The following is a 16,432-nucleotide window of genomic DNA, read 5'->3' as shown; positions in this document are numbered from 1 at the left end:
AAAATGCCTTTGGTCTACCACTTTTTCATTTTGCTCAGTCCTTTTTCTTTTGAGCTTGTAATAAACTCATGCCTTTAAAAGGGGATTGGACAAGTTTTTGGAGGAAAAATCCATTCCGGGTTACAAGCCATGATGTGTATGTGCAACCTCCTGATTTTAGAAATGAGCTACATCAGAATGCCAGGTGCAAGGGAGGACACCAGGATGCAGGTCTCTTGTTATCTAGTATGCTCCCTGGGGCATTTGGTGGGGCTGCTGTGAGATACAGGAAGCTGGACTAGATGGGCCTATGGCCTGATCCAGTGGGGCTGTTCTTATGTTCTTAAACATTTTTCTTGTGGGCCTTGTAGTCACCCCTCCTCCTACCATGGCATGTAGCATGGACTCCACTGGCATGGCTGTATGTTATGGCATGGCAGGGGATAGGATCGGGCTGCTGAAAAGACCATCATCGTTATCTTGGTGCCTTTGCACTCACTGGCTAGAAAACTGGGAGGTGGGAGCAGGTGTATGCCTTAGTAAGCAACTGAGTGACAAGTTATCTGCATCCTTTCTCTCACATCTCTGAAAATAAAAGGGCTAGAGATGTACGTTGTGTATTTTTTTAGGATCAGTCTCCCCATCCCCTGTGGCTAAGGGTGAATTTACATTATCCAAACCAATCAGCACAGAAGGGTTCAAAATTTTTATTGGTACACGTGTGCATATATATAAAAAATAAATCTCTGCAGAACAACTCCAACATTCAAAGGAACAGCAAGATACTATCAAACTAACTCTACACAGCAGGGTGAAGAAGCTGATTCAAGGAGAAAAGATGTAGAGAGCACAGAGTCATCCCCCCCCCCACCTCAGTAGGTTGTCATTCTCTAAGTGCATATTCATAGCTTTTCTTCTGCATTCATTCATAACACATGATCATCGCCCCCACAGTTTCCATGTTCTCTAACATGAATTAGAAACTTCAGCCCACAGATAGACAGTAGAAAACCCATGTATACCACTCCCAACAAAAGCGATTCACTCCGCCAGCACAGACTGTCACAAATGTGCCATAGAGCGTGTTGCTCTATGTTGATCTGCACCAGCTATGTAGTATATAGCTGGTGTAGATCTGAGCTGACCCATTGCTCAGGCTGGGGCTCACCCTGGAGCAACGGACATATGTCCCCTTACCACGAGGAGACTTTCCATCTGCTAAACTCCCCCACAGGATGCAGCGTAAACCATGCTGGCACTACTGCATCGGCACAGGGAAGTTTTGGTAGAATTGGACTGTAAGAGAGCAAGCCTATGCATGTCTACAGAAAAGTAGGTTCCATTTTGTTCAGTGGGACTTACTCCTAGGTAAGTGTGTATAGGATTGCAGCATAAAGCTTGTTAGGAGGTGGCAAGCTACAATAATGAAACCTGAGAATGCCTTTGCTGCTTAACTGTACTGGTGATGTTACGTAAGATGTACACGTAAGCTATCAACTCATCTTGATTTGACTGATCTGCGAAGGTTTTCTTGTAAACTGGAGATTTGACTAATAAGAGTTCCACGAGGCTTATTTCTGTCATTCTCCATATAAATCATCTGCAAATTAATTTGAACTGATTATTAACCTGATGACCCGTGATTGCTTATGTTTCATATAAGATGGTGACAAGGTTTAGGATCAAATCATTTCACCCTCTTGGAGAAAAAAATACGTAGAGTTAAATAGGTCAAGCTGGCATCACCTGTCCCACTTCATGATACACGCAGTATATCTAATATGGAGGAGCAGAGGCAGGTTTTAACATCTCAGCTAGAGCAATGTGCATGTTAGAATACTATTTTATGCTTAGTTTTTTTCCCTATTTCAGACTATAAGAGTAAGCAGTATGGTTAGAAAGATGCTTGAATAAAACAAGAAGATTATACATGTATTCATGTTTCACTGTTGGGTGGACTGCCAGAAGCCTCTGCACGCCTGGATATAAAGGAGAGGTTGTGCAGGACTACTGATTTTGGATTTGGTTTACCAATTCCCCCTTGTGAGTGCTAATATTTTGTCTCAGGGGGGTTCTGAGAAGAAAAGCTCATGGGACACCCCACAACAATTTTGGTTTCCTGGAAAATTAATGTAGTAAACTAAAGTTTTGCGAAAGTCCCTTTCTGAAAGCTGTGATCAAAACAAAGCAGGGGTCTTGCAACACATCCAAAGCCTTACCGAGACTCCTCTTCCCCCCACAATCTCCCTCCTTCCTATTTGCAGCCCTGGGTTCCCCCCGCCCACCCTTCCCCCTCTCTTATAGATCTTTTACATCCCCCTCCTTGCCAAAAGCTAAATCTGAAATCAAATCCATTTGTCTTCACAAGAGATGTGGTGAGGTTGAGAGCCTAAAGCGGCTGGAAGCCAGGACTCCCGATTTCTCTCTGCAGTGTCTCCACCCTACACAAAACATATCAACAGGAAAAAGGATGTGGTCAGAACTTTCTGAGCAATGGTGGGGCAAGAATTTCCCTCACTCTTCCTTTTGTTCCTCACCTACACGCAAGGGACTAAAGGAGGGAGGTGAATATAAGCAACTGAAATGCTCTAGTATTGTGGGAAGGAGGGAGGCAGTGGGAACACTCTGTCACAGGAGGAGCCTAAGAAGTGGGTGTGCCCTCTTCTACTTGTTCTCCTCCTGAGTGGGCTCCCGTACTTTACCATTGGCTTCGCTTGCTCCCTGAGGCCTAGAGTCCCTGCCAGCATTTCCATCAATCAGCTGCTGGGCCTCCTCCCTCTCTTTCCCATCTATCTCTTCCATGGCTACTGAAGCGACCCTGGACTGCCGTTTCCCAAAAAATGTGGTGAGGGTGGGCCGCCTTGCCTCTCTGTCACCTGTGGCCAATGGCCCTTGTTCGACATCCTTATCCAAGCCGGAGTCATCCGGCAGCGCCGCCCGCCCTGCCCATTCTACTGGGTTGAAGCTGGTAGAACCAGAACGACGTCGGCGCCTGCAATACAGACAAGCCACCAGGACCAGGACCAACAGGAAGAAGAGAACTATTACTATAATTACAATAACATTTTTACTTTGCTGGCCTGATGGTGCAGTGGTACCAGGTGCCGCTGTTGTTTCCCCAGTCTCTGAGTTCCCATGATCATGGCTCAAGTCGGGTGTCTTCTCCCTCTCTTTCCCAACTGGTGTCGTTATCTCTCCTGTAACAGTACTCGGTCCTGGGGGTCCTTTTGAACCTGGGTGTCTCCAACTCTTGGAAGTAGGTGTGATTTTACTGGAGGTTATTGATGCGCCAGAGGTCGAATGAGCTTTCTTCACCACAGCTGTGGCACTGGGAATGGCAGTGGTAGCATTTGTCCCAGAGGGGGTAGCTGCATCCGTTTGGGTATCGATTGTCTTCTGTTTAGCAGTGATCTGTTTAGATCTGTTTAGATCTGAAGCGTCAGTGGTAGGTTTGAGTCCTGGTTCTTTGGTGGTATGACTTTGGTTCGTTGGTATGGGAAGGTGCAGGTACTTCGGCGTGGTGGCGGCAGCCTTAAGTGCTGATGTTTTTTTTCCATGTGTTTTGGCCACTTGTGTAACAACAGGGGTTTTTGTTGAAGGCGAACTGCTTGATAAATTTTGGGAATGCTTGGTGCTGGGTGTGAAAGTAGATTCAGAGATGGTCATCACTAAAGCAGAAGTGGGCATCACAGTAGCTGTCGTATTCCCTGTTTCATTTCCATTCTTTGTGACCGATGTGGTATCTAATGTGGCAGGTGTGCTATTAGTACTCAAGACAGTAACTGTTGTTGCAAAGACACCCCTGGTGAAAAGAACAAGGAAGGCAAAGGGTATTCTGTAGTGAATTATTTGCCGGAAAGGAGATCTTGTTGTTTCCATGGTGGCAAAACTCCAGAGTCCAGGCAATATGGACTTCTTAGCTGGCAATATGTAGAGCAAAGACCAGTTGCAACCTGAAAACAAAATGTAGGTGGTTGTAAAACAAAAAATGTCCACACTATGTTATAAAGAGAGGTGTTGTACGGCTTGCCTCAAAACCAAGAGTTTACCTCAAGACTCCAGCTTTAACTTGAAAGACAGAAATGTCCCCACCCAGCAAGATCCTGTTGCATAGATCTGCATGTATAGATCATGTATAAATATGCATTCATGTATACAGCCACTTCAAGACATATATCCAGAGAGAAGGTATTCAGCATGACCCCTGCCTGAAACAAGCACTCCATCATCCATCTGTCAAAAAGTGAGGGACTGTGCATTCCCATTGGCATCCCACTGGATCACTAGACTTGTGTAACGACCTGTTCATGTGACTACATCTGGACTGGGGCCAGTGTTTTTAAGGGCCTTGTTCACACAATCATTTGTAGGTGATATTGGTGTGTCTCAAGGGTGTTTTTCCCTTTCTCTGCTGAGCACATGGTGTGTTTGAATGCAGCACAAGCCACCCAGTTCTAAAATGTTTGCTGTAGGACCACATTTCATGCTTTAGGGCGCTTAATCTTCTTTCCAGAGTTTTATGGTGATACTGAAAAAACACAGTGTGAATGAATGGCTATGAAATTTAGTGTTCTGAGACTCCAGACTTCCCTTCTTTCAACAGGCCTTCTTAAGGGTGCACTAATCTGTGCACCCTCACTGGCTGAATGAGTGAGTCACTGGCTGAGGGCCCATTCCCATCACTGGGCCTGCCTAAACTTATGGTAGTAGAGTTGCTATTTGTCACTTTCAATTCTACAATTCTACTAGCAGTTAGTATCTACTCCTGGCCAACACCAGCACTGGACCAAGTTGGGTAGCTGCCCAGAGCCCATGGATATCAGGAGGGCCTACTGTATAAAGTCCACCCTCAGGCCTGGACTCAGCGCCTACTCTCTGCTCATTTCCTGGCACTTAGAATGCCAGCAGGATTGTGGAACTGAAATCTCTCTCTCTCTCTCTCTCTCTCTCTCTCTCTCTCTGGGGGAAAGGCAGGTTCTCAAGCCAAGCCATTAGTGGCACAGGAGAGCCATACTCACATCTCCCAGTGTCCTTTTTAGCAGGTGTGTGTAAGTCCCCCTGCTAACTGGGTAAGAGGCACTTTTTCAAGTGGGCCCTCCTCTTTTATTTAGCAGAGGCAGAGTAACTGGCCCACCTCACCCCAGTAGCACCTTTTCTAGTGGCTGCCTGCTGGTGTTCTTTTGCATCTTTTTAGATTGTGAGCCCTTTTGGGATTGGGAGCCATTAGTATTTTTCTCTGTAAACCTCTTTGTGAACTTTTTGGTTGACAAGCAGTATATAAATACAGTGGTACCTCGCATAACGAATGCCCCGCGCAGTGAAAAACCCGCAGAACAAAAGCGGTGTGCGAAGTTTGGTAACTCGCATAACGAATTTTTATGACTTATGCTTCGCATAACGAATTTTTTTTTATTGTCCTGGTTTGTCTTAAGGGGAGGGGATCTTCATGTCACTTTATGTTCCCGTCCACCCTAGTAAGGGGCGGATCTTCATGTCCCTTTATGATCCCGTCCACCCTAGTAAGGGGCGGATCTTCATGTCCCTTTATGATCCCGTCCACCCTAGTAAGGGGCGGATCTTCATGTCCCTTTATGATCCCGTTCACCCTAGTAAGGGGCGGATCTTCATGTCCCTTTATGATCCCGTCCACCCTAGTAAGGGGAGGATCTTCATGTCACTTTATGATCCCGTCCACCCTAGTAAGGGGAGGATCTTCATGTCAGCTTGCTCCCAGGAAAGTGTGCACAGGATTACAGCCTTCAAACTCCCCACTCAGCATCCCCCCATCACTCATTCACCCTCTCACTGCCCCATTTCCTTCATGTTTCCCCCCATGATCACGGCAAAAGCAAGCAATTGAGTGCAGCTGCTGTGTCCTCCCCAGCTTAGAGCACAATCCTGTGCGTGTCTCCTCAGAAGTAAGTCCCATTGTGCTTACTCCCAGGAAAGTGTGCACAGGATTACAGCCTTCAAGCTCCCCACTCAGCATCCCCCCCCCGTTTTTGAAATCCTCTGTACAGTATGTATGCCTTTAAAGAGCACTTAATAAACACTTTGTAAACCAAATTTGACTTTGTTCTGACTTTTCTTGCCCATAGGAACGCATTAATTAAATTTCAATGCATTCCTATGGGAAAACGCACTTCGCAAAACGAAAAACTCGTATAACGAAAGGACTCGCGAACGGATTAATTTCGTTTTGCGAGGCACCACTGTACTGTTAAGAAGAAGTCCAAACAGACTTGGGGGGGGTGATGCTCAAAGATGAGGTATATGAACTTCCTCTGCATCTTTTCCTGGTAAAATGCCCCCCTCCACAGCTGTTAGTAGCCTAGCTTTAAAAAAAAAAAAAAAAAAAAAAGATTCTTTTCAACTTCCAATAAAGGCAGACCAGAATAGTACCTGTTCAGGGTCAGGGGCTCGGGCCGACCATCCCTGAAAGAGTTAACAATAAATTTGGCACCAGCTGCCAGACAGACACATTTCTCCCTCCTAAATGTCCACATTGATCTACAGCTTTTCAAGTCATGCTCTAATTTAAACTGAAGCATAATAAGAAGGAACTGAAAAAAGACCCAAAAAAAGGGAAGAAAAGTGAATCTAACGAGCTTTTGGGCAAATGGAAACGGAAGATTTTGCAAGAGGAAGGTGTGGGGAGGCTGATAGCTTAGGAGGACATAAAGGGGAAACACCTCCCAGATATGATTTCATGCTCCAGAGTTCCTCATCTTAGCAGAGAGTATTTTCCAGATTTTCTGCACTCACGAGCTTTATGAGGGAAGGGCCAGAACTCGGGGTCACGATGGCGCTTTGCACAGCAACCCATCTTAGGATCAAGCTTTGCATCTCTGGTTTTTGTTGTTGTTTTGTTTTTTAAGAAGGGCTCTTGGGTAGTAGGGCAGGAAAGAGCTCTGTCTGCTCTTTCCTTGGAGAGTAGAGTCTTGGAGAGCCTGTCAGAGTAGACCAGGGGTGTCCAAATGAAATGGGCTAGTGGGACAAAATCTCAATACATAGCAGACACTCTGGTTGGGGGGAGCTGGCCAGGAAGACAAGCAGGGTGGTTAACTTCTAAAGAATCCCTCTCACCATTCAGTTCCAATGTGCCACCCTGCCCCACCATGCCTGCCGAAAATCTTTCCTCACCACCACACCTATTAATTGCCAGCGCCCCACTTCCCAGGCCCACGTGCGGCCCTGCAGTTCCTAGTCTCGACTCCAGGGCAGGCATTAGAGGCTTGCATTGTGGGACACCTGCCAAGGCCCGTGCCTTTGCAAGTGGTGAACTGACAGTCTCTGGGCTTCCCAGCCCCACTGCTATTCCTCCATGCTGCCTGTTCATTTGCCTCCTCAGCGCATACAAGCAGTGACAGCAGCGAGGCACAAGAAGGAGCAGTGGTAACTCCTGTGGACCTCTCCTTGTCCTTCTGGGTGACCCTGCAGATTAGGGCCAGAGAAAAAGGGCAAGCAAATGGACAGCAGGGTAGTGCTGGGGACAAGGAGGATCCTTCAAGGAGCAGGCTCCACTTGAGGGCATCGTACCCAAGCACCTCCCAAAACTGGCACTGCTACTGCTTGGCCTTAGAGAATCGTCTTATGTATCAAAGAGCCTCTTTGGCTGATCCTGCCAGCCTAAAAATCTGTGACATTCATGTCTCCTGCTCCGGGGGCACAGGCAGGAGAGGCTTCAGGGCAGTGGCGTAGCTAAGGGGGTGCAGGGGGTAGCGGTTGCACCGAGCATCAAGCTTTAGGGGGGCAACAAGCTGAGCTTGACACAAGTGACCAAAATTGTGAAAATCTTGGTATGTATGAATAATACCATCATGTTATATATCACTGGAAATGTAATTTAATGCAGAATGCAATGAAACAAGCTGCACTGGAATATCTGTATTCTGTCAAAAGTTATGGCCAATTAACCAGAAAAAGAAAACACAACTGCCTTATGGAACAAAAACTGGATTTCTTTAACTCAAAACGGACCTATGAGTCTGATTGTTCTGGGAGCCAATGACATGGTTTTAGATGCCTTAGGTAGCAGATAGATGCCCTTTAGCTATGCCACTAGCTGGAAGGAGGCAGCAGAGCAAGTGGGTGCCAAACTGCTGGGGGGGGGGGGATAGGTTCGCATGAAGAAGAAAAGTTGCTTGATGCATCATGCAATTCCTACCTAATGCTTTCCAAAACAGCGAGTCTGGTAATATAATGTCTGAATAAGTTTGAGCCTATTCATTTAGGACTAAATCAAAACCAGGGTTTTCTCTCTTCTTACAGCAATTAAATAAACACTGAAAAACTAGGAAAATTATGTTACGGCGGTTGGAAATGGTTACTGTGTTTATCTTATCAACATTTGGGCATTGCAGAGAACTGACAGAGAAACTCTTGTATTTCATGGCTATTGGTTCCTTCCTTACATTATTTTCTTCTCACACATATACTGTACAGGCTGAGTCTCATTATTTGCACGGGTTCCGTTCCCAGAACTCATGGGGATGGCAAAAATCGCATTAAAGCAAATCCATTTAAAATGTCCTTTTGCTAGGCGATTTAAAAACAGCCTTGCTGACCTTTGTGATGTAAGATGGAGTCCTGAAGCAGAAAATCCATCAATCAGTCTCTCTCCAGGCACTTAGAAAGGCTTCACTCTAACTCCTCCCTTCACTCAGAGCAAAGTGATTATCTTTCTTTCAAGTGCTCAGTGGGAAGGGAGGGTTCTAAGTTCCTGGAGAGAGAATGATTGATGGTCAGCCAGCTGCCCTCTCTCTTAACAAGGCTATTGTTAAAAGACTGTTTTCCTTTAATTTAAAGGGCCCTTCTCATCTTGTGGAGATGAGATTTTTCCATGGGTGAAAAATCCATGGATAAATTAGGTTATACCTGTAATCGCTTGCCTGACTGTCTCTCTACAGCAGTAAGAAAAACATTTTTTTTAAACTGTGATTTTAAAGGGATGCATTTTTCCCCTTCTGCAGGGATCAGCGCATCCCTTCTCATGGCCATTCATGTTGAGTCAAATTTGTATATTAAAAAATCTGTATATAACAAGGTTGGACCTGTATTTGCCTGCCAACTCAGGATAATATTTAATGCATCTGTTGAAGTCATTGTAAGCTTATACCATAATAAATAACAGCACAAACCTATACATGTCTACTCAGAAGTAAGCACCACTGAGATCAATAGGACTTACTCCCAAGCAAGTGTGTACTGCAGCCTAAATCGTTCTTTTTTTTTTTAGGTTCCACAAGACACCTTTGCATTCACTATAACCTAACAAGGCTGCCCATTTGCAATTTGTCACTGTATATTGTGTAATGGAAACAGAGGCTGTAGACCTCATCTGTGACATGAACAGTGTCAATACCAGGTTTGCTGGGCGTCCTAGGACATAGCAAAGCCCTGCATTGGCCCCTCCACTAGCCCCCCGCCCCGCTGGCCCCGGATGGTGCATTGGGCACTACCACTGCCCATCAGAACTGAGGGTTCTAGGGCTCAGCCCAGCCAGTTGGGTCTTCCTGTGGACATGAACCCTTAGCCAGTGTCCAACTTGGCTGACCCCGAAGTCACCCCTGCGCTAGGAATTTCACTAGTATTTGTACTAAATTCCCTAGTATTTGTACTACTCATTTTATGTAGCAGACCAGAGCCTTCTGCTTAGGCATTTAAAAAAAAAAATCATGCAGATTAAGTCTGACGTATAAATCAAAAGGGGCTTGGTACAAAACCTGCCATCCATTGAGGTCCACTCCTAAAGCCTTCAGATCCCTCTTGCAGATGTCCTTGTATCGCAGCTTGGTACAAAGCCTTGCCATACAAAACCTGCCAGCTCATGCATTCCCCTTGGGAGCAAATGCTAGGAAATTGCAAATTTCATACTCTGTGGTACCTGCCCTGCCAACTCAAATGGAACAAGAGGGAAGCTGCGGAAGTAACAGAGGAGAACTGACCTCCAAGGAAGCACAGCAAGAAATGTTTTGACGGCAGAGCAGCCTTAAGGGGGCACTGGGGCAGTAGCAATGGCTGAACAGAATGTCTCGAAAATGCATGTTAACATTTATTGAATTAAATTAACATAACATTAGGTTTGTTTTAAAACAGCGTTCAGCAATTGGGTGATCCACCTGAAGTTAATCATGACAAAGCCTTGTCAAAAGTATCATAACAAGACTTAAATTATGTGAAGACACAACTACTTTCTGGCACTGGTTTCTATGGGGCTTAACTGCAAATGATTTTAGGTGGGCCCTGAAAGGTGATTTACTGCCCGAGGTCCGAGAGGAGAGGGCCCAGCTAGTGTCATAGCTATAGGCAGTGCAAAACACTAAGTTTTGCAGGGAGCCTCAACACAGCGTACAAGCAACGCTTCCCCCTCCCCCTCGGAGCCATTCTGGGTTTAGGGAGCAAAACAGAGGGGTTCGCCTCCATTTTGTTCCCCCTACCCAGAATGGCTCAGAAGGGGAGGGGGAAGGGTTGCTTGTACGCTGTGTTGAGGCTCCCTGCAAAACTTAGTGCTTTGCACCCCCTCTAGCTACACCACCGGGACCACCAGTGTCCGACTACTGCATGAGCAGGTGGATGGAAGACATCTTCTGCCCGCTCACCTTTGTCCTTTGTTTTTCTTCTGTCTCCCCAATTACAAAGAGCATAAGACATTGAGATGTTGGCTTTTTAAAAAAAAAAAAATTAATGAAAGCTGAACATTCAGGGAAAGATGCTAGAATAATCTTTCTGAGAGAACAGAGCCCCTACAAATCCTGAGATCAGAAGATGCCCATGTGACTGGCATAACCTCTGCCATGTGCAGTGATATCTCCTGTGCAGAGACACATCTGAGTTCTCCCTTTGTGTGTTGTATAGGAAATATAAGAGGAAGATGCACAATGCCATTTGTCTGATGGTGCCTTTGTCGTTTTCAAAGCCATCCTGAAAGATCTCAACAGATGTGGGGGCTGAGGAAATTTAGGGGCTGTGCACTTTCACTTTTGGGGGGGGCGGCAGCCTAGAAACATACTTATTAAGAATAGTTACACCAAAGGTCCACACTGATGCACGTGTTCTTTAGGAGCAGGGTATGGGAAAAGACATATGTGGCTGTCATCCATTGCTGGGAACTGAAAAGCAGTCTGGACCAAGGAGCTTAATTAACACAGGGAAGAAGACATTCATGTGGGGGTGATCTGGAAGGCAGCGAAAAAGGAAGGTGGACTCAAAAAGTTCTCTAGTCAAGATCATTGCTTTCATGGCAGCACTTCTGTGCCATCTGCATAGCCTACAGTTGTTCAGCAGCTCAGAGGCACAGTGATGAGGCATGATGTGCTGGCTGACTTTCTAGAAGTCATGCAGCTGCTAAAGATAACATAACCTTGACTGGAAAAAAAAAAAAAAAGTGGCAACTCTACTTGCAATTCTGTGGCAAACATGTTACTTTCATAGAACTCCCTCCACCCCAGTTTTCTACAGTTCCAGCTCAATTCCAGCGTGGTACCTTGTCGGATTTTGACTAATAAGATCTCAGTCCAAATCCTCACTCAGTAATGAGCCATTGGAAGACCTTGGGCCCATCAGACTAACCTACCTCACAGGGTTGTTGTTTGGACAAAACGTGGGGAACAGGTCAGGGAGGCAATCCCCTACACACCATTCAGAGAAAAGACTGGATAAAACCGTAATCGCTACGTCTCAAAAAATGCCCATTGCTACATATCTCAGTTCTGCAGATGCCCCTTGCGCCTGAGTCCTGACCCTCACCCGCATTCCCACATGCTGCTGCTGAGTTTCGTTTATAGCCCAGTAAGTGATTCCAACCCCAACCCCACCCCCATTCCCCTCTACCTTTTCCTGGGGCAGCTCCCAATTTTTGAGGGAAAATGCGTATTTTGTCCGCCTCAGCTTTGCCTTCTCCTCCCCAGTTTTTGCTTGACCAGGCAGGAAGGAGTGAATGAAACTGAAAAGGTGGTTTCAGTGGAGAAATACTGAAAAGAAGAAGAAGCATCAACCGTTACAATCATAGAGGAAGTGGCTTTGTGGGTGGCAACATCAATTCCACCAGATGGAAGGGGCTTTGGGCGAAGTCCAAGAGGTTGGGCTGGCAGGTTGGGCACAGGACTCTGTGCAAACCCAAATTCAGCCCTGGAGCCTACTTTTTCAATGTCAGGAATTAGGCTCTGAAGGAATAAGAGTGCGTGTCCTTGAGCATGTGCAGAATGCATTTTCCTCACCACTAAATATGTACAACCAATGCCCTCCCCATGCATCCCCACAGAAGAGCAGACAACCAAGCGCCCAACAAATTGTTTTGCTACCTCTCATTTTGGACAGGACTCTTTGCCTCTAAAGCTGCCAGGCTTTAGTCAACAGGAACGTCAACCAGGCTTTAGTCAACTGCCAGGAAAGTCAACAGATGACCTTTCCCCACTGTAAGGATGAAAGGGGAAAAAAATAGAGGAAAGAGACAGAAAGGCTGAGACTCTGGTTGTGAGAACTACACATTAAGCAGAAGGCAAGGGATTCCCACCCACCCCACCTATTTTTCTTGAATTGCAGATGCTGTAGCACACAGAAGAGAAGAGACAATCAGGAGGGTACAATAAGGGCAATCACCTTGTTTCCTGGATGTGTTCAGTACACCAAGGACCGCCTCTGCTGCACATCTGCAAGACACTGACAAATGGGCGGTGCTGCTCTGTCCTTATCGCCTTTTCCATTCGCTTATCACTACTTGAGGGAGTGTTTTCGTCCCTCAAGCAAGCTTCCCAGCTCTCTGAGACTCCATTGATGGTTCCATCATCTGGTAACCACTGCAGAGAGGCTTGAGTGTGAGCCCTGTGGGTGTCTTGGGCCTTTCACATGGGCTTTGAGGACTACAATAAGCCTAGCTAGTTTTGTTGGCTACTGGTTCATCTCTCTGCTTGTCATTCCTTTTGATGGCTTTACTGTCATATTAAATTGCATTTTGCTTTCTTGTTGGTTTCTGCCTTGAGGATTTTGTGTGGGAAGATGAGGGTATATTGAGGAATAAATAAAATAACTACAGGACGAATAAGCAATCGCTTTAAGTCAATGTGCCCTGCTACTTTGAGATTACCCTCGATCCATTTCCTTTGTGGCTACCATCGCATGCAACCTGCTGAATACCTACAATTCATGTTGTGGAACAACTGCAATCATAGAGGACAGTTTATGGTCTGCACCATTCATTACATCCTGTCCTTTCATAATTTTCATTTTTATTCCTTTTAAATTGCAAAATGTAATCATGCCACCTGAGAGAAAGTTCTAGAAATGATTCTGAACTTGTGTTGGTGACTGCAGAACAGGAAACAACAGATCAGTCAGTTAAAACCCCATAACCATGAAACACAATTAATGCAATTGTGTTTCATGGTTTTGGGGGTTTAACTGACTGGTCTGTTTTTTTCAAGGCAAATGCAAAGGCAAATGCAAGAATATGTTGCATGCCGTCCCTTTAGTGAACCTGAAAACTTGAGAAAACGCAATGCTCAACCTCATTTTTTGAAGGAACTGCTACTGGGCATCATGAACATGAGGCAGACCACTGCTGCATAGCTCAGGGTGGTGAGTTGAAACTGTGAGATGCAGGCTGGGAGGAGCTGCAGGTTAATCTAGCAAGGGGAGGGCCTTCTGCTGGTAGTCAAAGGGCCCCTTTGCCTCCACATATTCTCGGCCTATGCGTGAGCAAATATATACAGACACCTTAAGTCTCCAGGGCTCTTGATCATCCAGAATAACTAACGTCAATTACACCGTCCTTGAAACTTCTCAGCACTTGAGGAAGTGGGAAGCACATCGCAATTAATAGTGATTAGAAGGGGGGCTGTTTGCAGGACATGTATATGCCACAGTAGACTCATCCCTGGAACATGTTTTCAGTGTTCCACCTCAAGTGTGACATCCCAGTAGACCAAGAGTGACAGAGGTGTTGATGGCTCAACAGAAAAAAATCGCTCTCTGGTGTGTGAGCTGGTACAGTATGTCTGCAGTCATTCAGTTGTCAGCTGAGAGCAGCTGCCCCCCCTCCGACACCTTCCCCTGCATCTTTCCCACCAACCTGCTGAACTTCATGATTGGCAACACCACCAGATTGGTGGCCATTCTTATGATGTGGCACACAGACACACAACACACCCTTGCATAGTGTAAAAAAAACTTGTGGTTGACTCATGTCAACAAATGTGGCCCTGCCAGACAGGGCAGGCTGCTAGGTGGCAGTTGGTGGGGTGTGGCCAACCCCTCAGGCACAGCTGCGCTGACCCCCACTCCTACCCCAGGGTGTGTGCCCAGATCCCCACCACAAGCCAGGCCCTCAGGGTCACTTTCCACCCCGCTTCCCCTGTGTTTGCTTCCCCTCCATCACCTGATGAAGCAGCCAGGGCTCAATGGAAAGGCTTATGGGGAGACAGCTGGGAACAGGCACAGCAGCAGACATGAGTCCTCCTTCACACTGTGCTCCATAACTACCGCAGTGGCAGTGAAGAGGAGCTGTCACCTGTCCTTTGCCCAGTTAGTTTTCCTGCCTGGATGGTGCTAAGCCAGGAATGTTCACAAGGTGGTAATAAATAATAATAATAATAATAAAACTTTATTTCTATCCCACCCTTCTCCCCAAAGGGACCCAGGGCAGCTAACAACATATAAAACAGATTAAAACATAATTTCACACAGATAAAAACACATTAAAAAATACATTAGCAGAACCCATAAAAACAGTAGTCAGATAAAAGTCAGAATAACAGAGCATAAAACAGCAGAGAAATCAAGCCTGTAAAAAGCAACTAAAAGATGTATAAAAGATGTTAAAAAGGCCATGAAGTCAGAAGGCTTGATTAAACAACAAGGTCTTCAGGCCTCGCCGAAAAGTCTCCAGAGAGGGAGCCATTCTCAAGTCAAGGGGAAGGGTGTTCCACAATGTTGGTGCCACTACTGAGAAGGCCCTATTTCTTGCTGCCGCCCCACGTACTTCCTTAGGCGGCGGCACTTGTAAAAAGGCCTTTTCTGATGACCTGAGAGGACGAGTCGGATTGTACGGGAGTAGGCAATCTCTAAGATAGCCTGGCCCAGAGCAGTATAGGGCTTTAAAGGTCAAAACCAGCACCTTGAACTGGGCCCGGAAACGAATGGGCAGCCAATGTAGTCCCCCGGAGAAGCGGGCTGACAGAGTCAAACCACCTAGCTCCAGTGACCACACGGGCCGCCGCATTCTGCACTAATTGCAGTTTCCGAACCGTCTTCAGGGGCAGCCCCACATAAAGCGCGTTACAATAGTCTTGTACCACAAGTCTAGCCTTGTGGTAGACAGACAAGGGTCCTCCTCCTGTAACTGCATGGGGCAGTATGAAGTGGGCTTGCATGTCTGCAACTCAGTCCCCATGAGGGGCTAGCTGGGGCCTGCATGCATTAATTAAGGTATGGGGGAGCACAGGTTGCAGGACTTTTGAGCTGGAGCCACCACTGAGTGGAAAATTGCTCAGTTTTTCTCCTACGGAGCCTGCTGCTTCTTCTCCGCTAAGGTCTTCGGAAAAGTTTCAGACGCAGCGTCTGAGTGTTCCAGTTGATGATGCCTCTGCTTCTGCTATAGAAGTTCTGGAGCTCTGCTCCCCCCGCCCCCGCCCTTGATTACACCCTTGTGCTTCTGCTTGCAGAAGTCCCCATGTGGATTTCTCCCCATCCCCCAGTGCTTCTGTTTGCCCCAGAAGGGAGATTGCCATTGGTGCCTGATCAGGATTGGGACTGCAGCTGGGGCAAAGGGGCAAAGCCCCCCACCCTGCATGCCTTGATATTGATCCAGATCAAAACCGGGCCCCTGCTGCTGTTTGAAGGAAAAAAGCAAGCGCATCAGCACATGCTTAATGTAACATGTTGTTTGGCCTTCAGAGACCCCGAATTTTGTAGGCATTGCCCTGCAGCATTTCATGTCCAAGCTGGGTCATTGTACTAGCTAAGAATCTAGTTTATGCTTGTTTTATTTTGGGCTATGTGTTCGCTTATGTTCTCTGTTTTTCCTGTATAAATAGCTTGCTTTGCCCCAAAAGCTCCTTTACCCACAAAACACCCCCACCCTCTCAGTTTTGGCACATGAGGGCTGCCATTATTAACAGCAGAGGCACGTGGACAGCAGAGGTACGAGAAACGAAAATAGAACTGCACTCGCAGTGGGAGGGGAGGCAATCTGGGATGGCCTGATAGGGCCCACACACTGCCACCATGGAAAGATCTTCACGTAACAGCCTATCGAAACCAGTGCAGGAGAGTGTGTGTGTAAGGGGGGGGGGGCTGAAGAGGCCATGCAAGTTCATCTGGGTCCTTTGAGTGTTTTCAAGGAGGTGCTGGCATGTGAGTGTCTCACGCCGCTTTCTAACAGGATAGCCCGACAAGAAAGCAATCCACAATGAGAAGAAGGTGATCTCAGGGTGAGGTCTCATCATCATAACAAAGT

General features: G+C 46.5%; 1 protein-coding gene across 1 annotated transcript; it reads right to left on the bottom strand.

Moving 5' to 3' along the window:
- Positions 1 to 670: 670 nt before the first annotated feature.
- On the bottom strand, positions 671 to 12,634 carry SPN (sialophorin). Its single transcript, XM_066628105.1, has 3 exons — positions 12,580 to 12,634; positions 11,812 to 11,951; positions 671 to 3,932 (listed from the first exon to the last, which is right to left on the bottom strand). The coding sequence occupies exons 1-3, from the start codon at positions 12,627 to 12,629 to the stop codon at positions 2,644 to 2,646; spliced, it is 1,479 nt and encodes a 492-aa protein (XP_066484202.1). The 5' UTR covers positions 12,630 to 12,634; the 3' UTR covers positions 671 to 2,643.
- Positions 12,635 to 16,432: the final 3,798 nt, after the last annotated feature.

The sequence above is a fragment of the Tiliqua scincoides genome, chromosome 5 (genome assembly GCF_035046505.1).
Source record: "Tiliqua scincoides isolate rTilSci1 chromosome 5, rTilSci1.hap2, whole genome shotgun sequence".
NCBI classification, from domain to species: domain Eukaryota; kingdom Metazoa; phylum Chordata; class Lepidosauria; order Squamata; family Scincidae; genus Tiliqua; species Tiliqua scincoides.
Note: the sequence above shows the minus strand (reverse complement) of the source record. Positions and strands in the feature narration are given on the sequence as shown.

Excerpts from the sequence above, each read along its gene's own strand:
- SPN (XM_066628105.1), bottom strand. The coding sequence starts at position 12,629 with ATGTGCAGCAGAGGCGGTCCTTGGTGTACTGAACACATCCAGGAAACA. Across the intron at positions 11,952-12,579 it reads GAACACATCCAGGAAACAAG|TATTTCTCCACTGAAACCAC; the intron begins GTGATTGCCCTT and ends TCTTCTTTTCAG. Across the intron at positions 3,933-11,811 it reads GGGAGCTGCCCCAGGAAAAG|GTTGCAACTGGTCTTTGCTC; the intron begins GTAGAGGGGAAT and ends TTTTGTTTTCAG.